The sequence below is a fragment of the Lytechinus pictus genome, chromosome 2 (genome assembly GCF_037042905.1).
Source record: "Lytechinus pictus isolate F3 Inbred chromosome 2, Lp3.0, whole genome shotgun sequence".
In the NCBI taxonomy this organism is placed as follows: Eukaryota; Metazoa; Echinodermata; class Echinoidea; order Temnopleuroida; family Toxopneustidae; genus Lytechinus; species Lytechinus pictus.
Window position 1 is genome coordinate 11,283,351 of NC_087246.1, and position 13,553 is coordinate 11,296,903.

General features: G+C 36.7%; 1 protein-coding gene across 2 annotated transcripts; it reads right to left on the minus strand.

Moving 5' to 3' along the window:
- Positions 1-217: 217 nt before the first annotated feature.
- On the minus strand, positions 218-11,824 carry LOC129254832 (SH2B adapter protein 1-like). Of its 2 annotated transcripts, none has more exons than XM_054893366.2 (4): positions 11,665-11,824; positions 9,789-9,974; positions 7,100-7,320; positions 218-785 (listed from the first exon to the last, which is right to left on the minus strand). In XM_054893366.2, the coding sequence occupies exons 1-4, from the start codon at positions 11,783-11,785 to the stop codon at positions 396-398; spliced, it is 918 nt and encodes a 305-aa protein (XP_054749341.1). In that variant the 5' UTR covers positions 11,786-11,824; the 3' UTR covers positions 218-395. The 2 variants fall into 2 exon arrangements, with proteins under 2 accessions (XP_054749341.1, XP_054749342.1); XM_054893367.2 differs by having other exon boundaries at positions 299-785; positions 7,100-7,317.
- Positions 11,825-13,553: the final 1,729 nt, after the last annotated feature.

A 13,553-nucleotide genomic window follows, 5' to 3' on the forward strand; every position in this document is an offset into this window, starting at 1 on the left:
GTGCCATGTCCCAAAATATCTGTGAGAATATATTTATATATATATATTTATATTTTACAAATATCTCTTCCATATCTAAATATACATTTGCTTACAAATAACAGTTATCTGCATTGTAGGTGTATGATACAAATAGAAATATACTCTTGAACAGTGGTACAATGTCAATTCACAACCAAGATAAAATATCTTCTGATAATTGAATTTACCTTCTTCTCCCCTTGCAATCCATCTCTTTTGCTTGGTCACTTTGTTCCTCTTTATCTCTTTCTCCCTCCCTCTCTCTCCATCATCATCATCATCATCATCATCATCATCATCATCATCATCATCATCATCATCATCATCGTCGTCGTCATCATCATCACTCACTCACTCTCTCTCTCTCTCTCTTCTTATACAAATGAATACTGGTTCCGCACTGCTTTGTGTGAGGCATGCTGGCCGTTCTGCCGTTCTAACGATGAATGTGAGCTCAGACGTCCTGCGGAAGATGGATCCGACACCGCCATCTCAAAGGCATTAGGTATGTCCATGAATTCTGAGTGGGGAATCCCCGACTCCATGTCAATGGGGAGGTCCGGCGTGAGGGGTGTACTAGGGGTGCTAAGAGACTGTGAGTTAGGTACAAACTCAGTGAGGGTGACATCCGGCTGGGAGGTGCCATCACGACTATCCAGTGGGATCGGATGCATGCGGAAGTGATCCAGCATCTCAAAGATGGACTCAAACCACATGTGTGTCACCTTGCAACGGTTGTCAGGGTCAAGGGTTAACCGCAGGTGCTGTGAAGACACAAATCAATAGGGAAATATGGTGAATTATACAACATCCATTACTCAAGAAAGAAGGAGTTTCTTTTTAAGAGCTTTACACAACTTTCCCTGCTCACCAGCAAAATGCAACTCACACTCACAGTGAGAATTGCATGTCGTATAAGAAGAAATAATGGTTCAGTTATAAAACTTCCCTGCATCATTAGTTTTAACCATTTTCATTTAGCCATTAATGGTGAGGCTGAGGTTATTATAAAATATGAAATGGAAGGGGTTACAGTTTCAAAGTTAAACCCATTACAGCTCTTAACACACACATACAATATCAATATCAAGATGAAACTATTCAGCTACGTTTGGGTCATAATCAACTTATAATAAGACTTGAAAATGGCAGAAATCAGAAAATATGAAATTTGCACACTAACTTAAAAAAAAACAATTCTTTCCTCACAATCTAAATCTAGCAAAATTAACTCATAGTTAGAATACAAGGAAGGGAAAAGGATTGATTGAAAATGAAATTTATTTGTATTACAGTTGCTTTACTAAAAAAAGCAAGTGAAATTAAATATTTTGCTTCCTTATTGCGAGGTCTCAATTGCAAGTAGATGAAAATCTTGGTTTCCTTCATACAACAAAAAAAAAAGGAAACAAACTCAGGTTTTGAAAGTCTCTTGTCTCTTTCTCAACAAAATGTAGACACACATTGATTGAAATAAGGAACTTTTTATTACACACTTTTATAGAGCGCCTGTCGCATATCTATTTACCATGTAAAGACGTTATCCGGCAATATATTGACTTTGTAACAAAATAGTATGAACAACATGATAAAATAAGTAGGCCTACATATTGAAACTAAATTATTTTCAATAAACTTTTTGGAGATCATCAATGTCATGAATATGTGAGGAAGATGAAGTCTAGTATTCCATAACAAATCTGGACTTATTCCAGATTGAACTAATCAGAATGTCATCCAGTGAGGTTTATAGTTGATATGTAAATCCTTTCTCTTGTTGGCATAGTAATTTAGGTCATGACAACTGGATATACCGACTGCCAAGGCATTCATTGTACTAGCCTGATTTCAAAGTCAAATTAATTTGTTGCCCTCACTCTAAATGTTTTAACACACAATCAAATGATTAAAGTTTGTAATACGAGTAAAAATAACCTTATACATGCACTAGGCTAAATGTAGGCCTATACTACCACTAAAAATACCTAGTCTGATACATCATTTCACTAGTATGCATGTATGTGGGCTGTAGGGTTAGTCCTCTGATAGTGATAATAGGAAAGTTGAACCCTCCTTTTCCCTATGATAGCCCCTTATGCCTTACTAAGCATTCCTGACAGACAACTTACATTGAATAAAGCTGAATTAAAATCATATCACATTAGACCTTAATAGAGTCATAGAATTCAATTTACTGGGGTGGTAGAGAAGATCAATCGATCATCTAATAACTCTTTCTTTTAATGGGCTTTGGGTGGGGAGATGGGGACCCGGGGGGGGGGGGGGGGGGGGGGGGGTACTTGACTAAAAAAGTAGTAGGTCTGTGCCGCGGGCAAGACGAAAAACGGGGGCATTGGAGCGGGCTTAATGTAAAAAGGAGGGTCCTCGAAACGGGCTTCGGAACTACAAATGTTTGTGAAAACGGGGGTCCTTGGAACGGGTCGCCTGCGTGTGAGTGTGTATTCACATCTCTGGAACGGGCATACGTGCATGCAGCTAGCCCGGCGGCACGGGTGCCGGGTGCGCTAGCGCAGAGGCAATGGTCGGAAAGCGCTTTGCGGCCGCTTTTCACCAAAATTGCGGCTCATTGTAGCAGATCAATACGGCCGGAACGGCGTAACGGAAAATATGCAAAGCTTTGGAGCGGATTTCTATCTTCTTTTTCCTCGATAAGAAGAAAATGCTATGCTTTGGAGCGGCTTTCTTTGTTCTTTTTCTCATTAAGACAAAAATGCTATGCCTTGGAACAAAAATTTGGGTGTAAAAATGGGGGTCCCCTCCGCGGCACATTATGCATTATATACTGAGTGCCCCCCCCCCCCCCCCGGGATGGGGACAACACATTCAACTTGCTTCGAACTTTAAAAGTTTCATTCAATCTTCCTATAACTCAGTTGATTTTCATATGTTGGGTGGGGTAAACTATTTCAACTAGCTTTAAACTCAGTTCAATTTCAAAGGTTTGGACAGAGGTAATAGGGTCAACTCATCCCATCAGCCAAGAACCCAGTTCCTTTTAATATGTTTGGGAGAAAATGGGGGGGGGGCTCATATTTAAAGCCATCTCCTAACTCAGTTCCTATCATTAGGTTCAGGTGGATGTGGTAGGGGAGAACTCATCCAACAAGCCTAGATCTGAGTTCATTTTAATGTTAGGGTGGGGTGGTAGAAAGACCCAGCCTGGAACCTAGACTACCCTCATCACATGGTGTACAGTCATTGGAATGCATCCAAGACATTTGCCAAAAAGTGTGCAGTTTTTCTTTCCTCTATCCTTGAACCTACAGTCCTGAACCAACTCAATGGCCATGCTCCTTCAATTAAGGATCTTGCACTGAAAAATTCTCATCCGGGATCAAGTTAGTCATCAGCAAGTCAACCGTGCCTGTTTGAATATTTCTTGGGTATACTCCCTGAGTTTTTTTTACTGTGACTTGAACTACTGGAACAGAGAATATTAAACACTATGAACAACAATTAATGTGACTCAGTTCTCAAATTCTACATTTTTCTATAATTAAGTTTGTATAAATGTTTGTTATTTTTTCATATATTTTTTGGGGGAAATGAATATATAAATGTACATGTATATCAACCAAACTAACACCTAAAAAAAAATTAATACATTAAAAAATTAACAAAGTAAGAAGAATGAAATGCTTTATATTATGAAGAGAGATATTGGATTCTGAATTTTTAATTGTGTAAATATTATTGCAGAAAACCCCAATGACAGCAAACTAACAAAACATAAAGGGATATTGTTTCCTTTTGGTGGAAATACCAGGAAAACAAGTTTTGCCTTCCGACTTCATAGAATAATGGACTTGTCTAGTTTTAGAGAAGGTATCAGTTTCCTGTATATACTTGCTGTGATAACAACCAAGCTGTCTTATATGCATACAAATGTAATTAAACTAATAATTTTTGTCTGAAAAACCTCAAATTTGAGAGTCAAAGAGCCCCAAATAGTATTAATCCTGTTTAATGTGAGGAATAAATATCCCTTTATTTTGTACATAAGTACCAATGTCCATCATATTTACAAACAGTTTACCATTTTACATGTATATATTTGTACCAAATTTTTAATGATTAAATATTTCTCACTTCAATGGTGGGTTTTACTGTTGTTAGTGTTTTCATTTAGGGGGGGGGGGTAGGGGCATGTAATATATGCACATATCTCTCCTCTTTACAAAAAAGAAGTCCTGATACACCCCCTTCAATCAGGTGCCTGCAAACGTTTGGCCTTTTTTTTTCAAGTATAATCAGCCAGCCACTGTCAATTCTTATCGCCAATGATATCTCGTCAGATATGCTTGTTATTGCATCAGACTAGGGAGCATATATCTCTGGCAAGCCAGGTAATGATATCCAAGCAGGATTATGGAAAGAAGCCATAGGTGACATATGAGAAGGTTATTGAGATTAAAACCTCCTCCATTGCTTTAGAACCATCTTTTCAACTCAAAGTCATTTCTCAGGGAAAATACACTAGTCATTTTAGATTACTAGAAAGAAATTTCTTTGCAATCTCTGCCATCTGTTGTAAAATTATTGAAGTTAATTATAATATTTGTATACATTCAAGATGTGCAAACATTAATATTAGTGTAAATACCATGAGCCAAAAAGACAATGAAGAATGATTGCTCATTTAAAAAAAAAAATTGTATCAAAATTTAAAGCAGCATTTTCACAGTGTTACAACAAAGGTTTGAAATTATCACAAAACGACAAAGCCTGTGAATTTTTGTTGTCACATTTTATTCAAACGAGATATTTGTACCAATCAAGATTTTGTTTTTTAATGGCTACTCATTGTAGACATTTGTTTTACTGGCCCTTTTAACTATATGTTTGTTTGTGTGTGTGTGTGTGATAACTTTGAGGGTAGAGGTGGGGGGGGGGGCATCTAGACTGATTCCATGCCAAAGAAACCTTAATTCTATTTCTAAGAAAACTTTATTATATTTCTCTCTTGTTTAAAGTAGTCAAGTACCAAATTATAAAATTCCAAAATCAATGATACATTGGATGTCTACTTATAGAAGAGATTTGTGTAACATTTGGCTGCTGAAATAAAAATCTTGGATTAATCTAAGGTTGAAGTTTAACTTTCCATATGAATACAATCTAGAATTTGATCCTTTGACTAATGAATTCATCAATTCCCAGAGGCTATGTACAGGTACCACCAAGTTCCAACAAATAAAAGATGTTCCTTTATTACTACTACCTCTAAGTTTGAAAGTTAAATTAAAAACGTGCAGCAGTTTGAATAAAAGGCAATGGATGAACCTAATCAATGACTCAATTCTCAAATGGTTACATTTTGGAAAAAAGATCAAGATGAAATCAGGAGTCATCTTCAAACTGGCATCTCTTGAGAAAGAACCAAATGTGAAAAGGGGTAAGGCACTTGCTTGCCCTGTGTCTGACCTTGATGTAAAACAAGGCCAACCTTCACAAATAATGTTTAATTCAATTGTATCATTTACTTTGATGTACCTCTAAGGTCTATCTCACATCATTTTAAAGAAGCATCATACTGTTAAGTATTTGAGAAAATGGAAATCATGGCATTGATATGAAAAAAATGCTTTCTCGGCCACTGTTACAGATATAAAGTAGGATCAATTATCAAGTAATTATACTTAAATCTGGAAGTATTGAATGGGCTGGAAGAATGGATTTATAAAACATACATTTCATTCAATTATATCGTATCATGTCAGAGAATTTTCATAAAAGGGGGCTAGTAATAGGGTATAATTCACAAGAGGTAATCTGACTCATACAAGTGGTTCAGCTGGCAAACAGGGGGAAAGGTTGAGGTAAAAACTGCTCATAATGTTTACATGATGACTGCATTACTCATTGTAGATTGCATGATATCATATTTCACTACAACCTTGCAAGAAATATCAAGAACAGATATTCATCATGTACATCTGTTATTCAGCAATCATGTTTGAGTGAAAATCTTATCCTTAATGGAATTTTTCCTTTTTAGTATCTAGTGTCGCTTGAAAAAAAAATTTCACTTTAAGGGGTCTCTTCTTATTATTTTTCATTTATTTATTAATTTTATTCATTTATTACTAATATTATTATTTTTTTTTTTTGGGGGGGGGGTGGCAATGAAGTAGATGTTTCATTCGACAGCAGCATTGCTGTTCAACTAACCCACATTGTAAGTGTGACCCACACTGGAACACTAGATGGCTGAGATCAAGTACCATCCAAATGGGTTATCTCAAACTTTGTTGAACTTGACTATGATATCCTCTGATTGAACATTCAACATTAAAGCATGCAGGATGCCTACATAAGGTGATATTAGAGCAGTTAGCAAAGTGGATCTCATTTCAAAACATGAAGGAGTCATCTTTCAATTCAAATTAAGGAAAATATCCTTAGGATATGGCAACACCAATCAGAATGATGTACCATCTTAGGTACGACTTGAATTCATGCTTCAACTAACACACAGTATTTAACCTATTAATGACTACATTCTGCTATTCCCATAGGCTTTGTAGAGGGATCAAATGATTCCTGTAGACATAGGGTTATTAAACATGATGTAATCTTTTTGATGAATATGAAGCACAGCAAACTGTCTGAGCATAATATGGTGAATGGTTAAATATGGCAAAGCAACTGTGTTTTCAAGGGTGATTTTTAACTCAGTTAAATCTTGCTAGAATGTAGCCCACGAATCATGTAATTCCCTGCCCAGCCTTGGAACTACATTACTTCTTAATTTTTACCATTAATATAACATTTTTTGTCAAAATATAAGCCTAGGAATGATTGAAGTTATGAAAATAATCAGAAATCAACATCACATTCTGTGAAATTTTCTTTAAAAAAATAGGAGTCATAAAAAAATCAGAACCCCATTTTTAGGGGAATAATACATTGAGCCTAAAGGGCATAGGTCGTTCACAGGTATGCAAGATGGCTAGCCATCTGTGTATGAGAAACAACAAAAAAAGAGTAAAAAATGGTTGACAACTCCTCCAAACAGACAGATTTCATCTGACTGGCCCAGCCCAAGACTACCTACCTTTGGCCTTCCATGGAAGTTGAAGGTAAGAACACACTCGCCTCTCCTTGTCTCACTCTGCCGTACCAGGAATACACCATGCCGTAGAGGGCCTCCTTGTAAGACCAGCTGGGCAGCATCTATCCTTGAGAGGGTACCATGGAACCAGGGATAATGGCTCAAGGGGTGTTCATCCTGGTTGGTCTCAGCAGTGGTGGTAGTATTCTGAGGTGGAGGCACTTCTGGGGTAGAGGAATAAGATAAAAATGAACCAGATACAGCGCCAATTTGAAGAATTGCAATAATGTCACATCTATTCTGATAGTAAATTCATGTGAATTAAAACATGAACCAAATTAAATGAGAGGTACAATTGTAGTTCAGAAAAACTTGGGCTATATGCATTTGTGCACTTAAGATATGAATTTTCTCATCATAACTATACTATGGTAAGCTATACTGCATTTGCTATGAGGTAAAACAAACTAAGTACTTTACAGATTATGTCTGTGTAATTTAAAGGAGAATGAAACTCTTGGAGCAAGTTAGCTTTTGTGAAAGCAGAAAAATCAAAGAATAAGATCAACAAAACTTTGAGTAAAATAGGATTAGCAATAAAAGAGTTATGAGCATTTGAATGTCGAGATCACTAATGCTATGGAGATCCTCCCATTGGCAATGCGACCAAGATCTGTGATGTCACACACGTACAACTCTCCCATTTGGACACTGAAAATATACCCCAAAACATCTCTTTTTGCTCATTCTAATCATATGACAAACGATTCATCAATGATATAATGTTGTGAAACTTCTGTACTTGTCATCTCATAAAGAGAACACCTCACCTTGTGATAGACTCTATAAAAGTGAGAATATAAGTGAAATAAGTACTAAAGTAATGAGGGAGTTGTACGTGTGTGATATCACAGATCTTGGTCGCATTGCCGTTTGGAGGATCTACATGGCACTAGTGATCTCAATATTCGAATACTCATAACTTTCTTATTATTCATTCAATCTTCCTCAAACTTTCAACAATATGTTTCTTTGATTTTCTCTTTGATATGGATTCAGCTGGTTTCAAGGGTTTCATTCTCCTTTAAGTCAACATAATTTTCATCAACTCGGCCACCAAAATCTTTCAACCTGGTATCCAACAGTAACAGTAACACAAATATATAGACCCAGAAGACGCAAAAAATCAAGTGAAAAGTAGAAATTAATTCAATTACCCATCAAGCCACTGCACAACAAAAATTATAGCTATGTATACAATTTACAACACTCTGTACTAAGCTTCAGTTCACTGCACAATGTCACAAAATGGGGGGGGGGGCAATATGGTGCTGACCATTCCATCTACCCCCATGACACTAAACAATACATACTCTTGGTCTCTCTGTCTCAATAAAATCATAGAGTAAGATAATTACCATAACCTTTGAAGTGGATCAATTGATATTAGTCTGAAATATAACTAGCAAAGTCAACCCTTGATTCTCCATATAACTAGGCTTTTCTAAATGCTCCAGGCTATGCACCATTAAAACGAGCCAATCTTTATGCAGATCCCTTAATCATGTGACCCATTCTCATGACACCCACTCACTCAATCCCTGCTTCTAAAAGATGAATTTTGACCTGTATCACTCTCCGTTTGCACATACATCACTCTGAGAACAAAATGGCTTCTATATAAATAGGTAGAACAGAACTTTCTCTTATCACCTTAGCAAATGAGTCAAAGTGATTGCCAGCTACAGCATTCAACACTAACAGAGCAAGATACACATAATTAATTATGGAATGCATATAGATCTAATATAATCTTTGGCTTGAGAGATGATTGGACTAATGACGGATGGATGGATAGAAAAAGATGTCCTGAGATAGGAATATTAGACATAATAATAATAGCAAGTTTTTATATAGTGCTTTTCCCATAATGGCTCAAAGCGCTTTACAGCATATCATTACCCCGGTCATTGGGTTCATTATAATCCTGCACGAAAAGTGCACAATTTCCACTCCCTGGGGAGCATTCCTTGCATTCATCGCAGCCTCATAATGGCGCTGGCAAATTCAAACATACAACTTTCGCATCCTACCGGATACCCATTTAGCACCTAGGTCGAGAGTGGCAAAGTGTGGATTAACACCTTGCCAAAGGATGCTAGACCGCGGTGGGATTCGAACACACGACCCTCTTTTTACATGGCGAGAGTCAGAACCACTACACCACGGCTCTTCCACATGTTGATATCAGATATGTAAGGAGCATTGCAACAAATTTTAGGGGCAAATCAGTCATAGCTCTTGCAATTAAGAGTGAATTTGCAATTTGCCATTGACTGCTGTTCTTTTTTTTTGCAAGAGAATGTTGAAATCAACTAGATATAGTTAAGATTGATCTATAAATTGCAAATTTGCTGTTCAAATTTGTAATGCATTAGAGAAACATAAATTAATGAATAGAGAATGGTAGATTGGTACACAGAGCGACAGACATATATACACAGACGCCGCCAGAGACAGCAGGGAGAAATAGAATACAAGTCCTTGTAATTACAAAGCCAATTCATAACATAAATTATAACAATATAAATGTCAATTTGAGAAACTGTAAATATTAAAATATACCTATTTTAGAATCATCTTTGACACTTTGTTAATTACATGTTGACGTCCTGAACAATGCAATATTTACCTATCCTCTGAGTGACTGGTTCTGCGTCGTTGCTTAACGACAGACTCCTATTGAGCTCATGATGCCTTCTTGGGGGTACTTGAGGAGGTGGACTACCTGGTGGGGTAGCATCTCGGCTTGATGACTGCCCACCTGTAGAGGTCTCTGGTGTCTGTGGACTTCTTGAGGCACCGTTGGTTAAGTTCGCTGCAAAGCAATCAATACATATGCCTATTAAGTTAGGTGCATGCAGGCTTACGGCGAAAAGCAAGACATTTTTAAGTGCTAAATTATTTTTTTCAACTCTATAGTTCCAGTTTGGCTATATCTTATGCATAAATAGATCATAGTCTTGATATTTGCAAAATAAGCTTTAAACCTACCTCAATGACAATAATCACACTAAGATATAATCAATACATTTTGAACACCAAAGATTAAAAGATTGAAGGCGAAGTTCACCCTGATGTTAGTTTAATTTTGATAAAAGTCAAGAAAATAAAAGAAACATTTCTGAAGCTTTGGCAAAGATTTGTCGATGAATAATGGAGATATACATTTAAAGTTTTTATTTCATTCGATTTTTCCTACGCAACTGAAACTTGAGTTGTATGACGTAGATATTCAACCATTGAAAAAGTTAGGCCCTAATAATCCACCCTCTCTTGATGCAGAAGAAAAACATCTGAGGTGAAAAGAAATGAGGATGTTATAAATATCACTATGGTGTAACATTAAGAGGGAAGTAAACAAGTTAAATAAGAAAATAAATGAAGGAGGTTAATATCCTTGAGATAGATTGAAGGATGAATCTGAGATGATTGGGAGACTGAGCTGATGTCAGACAAGCAGTAAAATGAGACTAAGGGATGGAGCAAGAAACAATGGAACATCAGTTGCAAATTTGCAATTGAGAGAAAAATCAATAACCTACTGAATAAAAGAATTCTATAATTCCCATAGACTTTGTACAAGGACAACGATAATCCTACAGGCAACAGGCTAACAACATCCGATTAATTTATACATTCTGTTACATCAAGCAGACCAGTTTTCATTTGTAAATTTTGAATAAATATCAAGACATATGATGAATTTTGGACTTAAACTAAGAAACACCGGTAGGGAAAATGAAAGTAATTCTTATTACAGTAGAGATAGGGGAATAGAGAAGAGTAGCAGCAGCAGTAACTAGAGATAGCAAGTAGCCCAAGATAAATAAAGGTCTAGATGCCTATGTGATATGAGCATCAGGTGAAACTTAACTGATCCATTAACTACTTGATGACCAATTTCCAACTTATTTTGGAATTGCTATTAAAGACTGGAGTGCCCCTAGAATCTCTGGGCCATTGCACATTCAGTGATTCAGAGGGGAAGATATTCTATTTGGATCTGATTTTAACCTTCATGGGCAATAGCCTTACTCTGATGACTGATGTATGACAATATAGAAGGTATTCACGTCTGTGATGGGGATAAAGGGATTTCTTTTAATTTAAAGGAGGGTGATGGGCTACTCAACTATAAAGGGTGGAGGAGGGTTCTCTATCAAGGAAGCATGATGATGGGTGTGAATGCTTTATATATTCATATCCACTGAAATACTCTCACTCAACTTTAGAAAAGATTTGAAAATGAAAATTAATATGCAGGGATGCCAACTCTGAAAATGGACATGTGAAGTTACTTAATACGACTAAAAGATTTTGGTATAAATTATCATTTCCATGAAGCTGCAGTATTCTGGCAAAAACGGTACAAAAGCCTGCAAAACAAAGGTTAAACATTTTATCATATTGGGTTATTGGTTTATATTAATTTATTATTAGAGAATCAAGTTCTTTTCAGTACGGATAATAATTATTATTGCTAAGTCCCCTTTTTACAATCTCACCTTGTTGCGATGGTATATTGACGGTAAGAGCTGGCTTGGTTCTGGGTGGAGGTTGAACGCTACTTGATAATGCTCCTGTTGCACCATGGGAGGGAGAGCTTGGAGGGTTGCCAGGCAACATTGGAAGTGGTCTGTGGAGAAAAGGAAATATATTCTGCAAAACTAAATAGAGAACTTGATTTAAAGAAAACTATTTCATCTTCCAAACATGAAATTCATGATGCTCATTAAAACTCACACCCACTCTAATTTGTGATGATTTTTTCAATTCAAACAATTCCCAACATCATTGCAGCCTTGCAGCATTACATTTCATATCAAACACAAAAACGGCAGTGATAGTCCAAGACACCGTTCTCACTACCGTCCTAAAACTAGTTTAGTGGAAACTAGTTTTAGGACGGTAGTGAGAACGGTCGAAGTGGTCTTGGAAGCGATCTTCAAAACCAGTTCAGAAAACCACCTTGCGATGTAGTTTTCAAGATCACTTTGCCTCATTAAACTGGTTTTAGCGTGAAGACACAACCATTCTTCGGAAAGCGATCTCCGCACATTTCGAGTGCGCTATTCCATACACTGTATGAATGCCTACGCTGCAGTTTCAAATATTGCTCGAAACATGTCACCCCACTGAGTGTTCCCATAGCAACAAGACTGCTTTACGTAAAGTTATTTTGAAAAGCACTTTCAGGTGATCAAATCGAAACGCTAGCAAAGCGATCTTCCAAACTGGTTTCCAGTAAACTAGTTTTAGAAAGCGTAATGAGAAAGGGGTGAAGGTTCAATCACAATACTGAACATTACACAATGTGCTGCACTCAATCCAGGTGAGGTAAATGGGTACCGGTAGGAAGTAGTTCCTCAAGAAGCTGTGTGCGCTGTGAACGCCTAGCTTAGCCGGGTAAAATAGGAGCGCTTTGAGCACCTAACAAGGTGGATATGTGCGCAATATAAATACCCTATATTATTATTATTACAAAATCCTCAGAGCTGAATTGATATGAAAAATCACTGTAGAGCAACTGTCATGTATTGGAGGGGATAGATCAGGGAGGGGGGGGGGGGTTGATGGCACACAAATATAGAATAAAACAATCCATTTCAAAAGCAGGTTAATACATAACTTGAAATTGTTGTTATTCAGTAGCAACACAGTACCTCATTGCCACATCATTCATGGCAGTGGTAAAGTTTATAAAAATGAGTTACATTGACCGGTGCTTGCATGTGCTACTTCCTTCACTTGTTGCCCAAACTCAACTTTTCAGAGATATGATTTTTGTCATCAAATAATTCTTTATAGACTTTTTTTATCTTGCTATTCATACACTTAGAAAATGAAAAACCAATATTCTATGAAACCAATGACGAAATCATGACTTCTAACATTTATATGATAGGTTCTGAGTGTATGCAAAGATATGTTTTTTTGCATGAGATAGTTCTACCAGTAGGTCCATAATTCATCCAAACTAAAAAATAAAAGATGGAATTTGGACAAGTACTAATATTTATTCATGTCCCAAATCAAAGTCACATATATATGCAAAAGGTAAAAGTAGGGGCATAGAAAGAGTATGATTTTATTGCTTCTCACACAATCATGTTTAATGCCCTACCTGACCTTGTTCATGAGATATTGTGTCATAATAATCTCATAATCAATATAGATTCACATGCCACTTGTGGTAATATTGTCATATTGGGTTTCATCGAGCATTAAACTGTCACGCTTGTATTGATCTAGGTTGATAATGAGCATCTGCTTTCATTGCCTATTGGAATATTGTTCACACCAATACATTGGTATATTCACACTTGTGAGTTCATGCTAACCTCTTGTTGAGTTCACACTAATATCCTGGAATGTTCACAACTTCACACTGATC

Excerpts from the sequence above, each read along its gene's own strand:
- LOC129254832 (XM_054893366.2), bottom strand. The coding sequence starts at position 11,785 with ATGTTGCCTGGCAACCCTCCAAGCTCTCCCTCCCATGGTGCAACAGGA. Across the intron at positions 7,321-9,788 it reads ACCAGTCACTCAGAGGATAG|AAGTGCCTCCACCTCAGAAT; the intron begins GTAAATATTGCA and ends CCTCTACCCCAG. Across the intron at positions 786-7,099 it reads ACTTCCATGGAAGGCCAAAG|CACCTGCGGTTAACCCTTGA; the intron begins GTAGGTAGTCTT and ends GTGTCTTCACAG.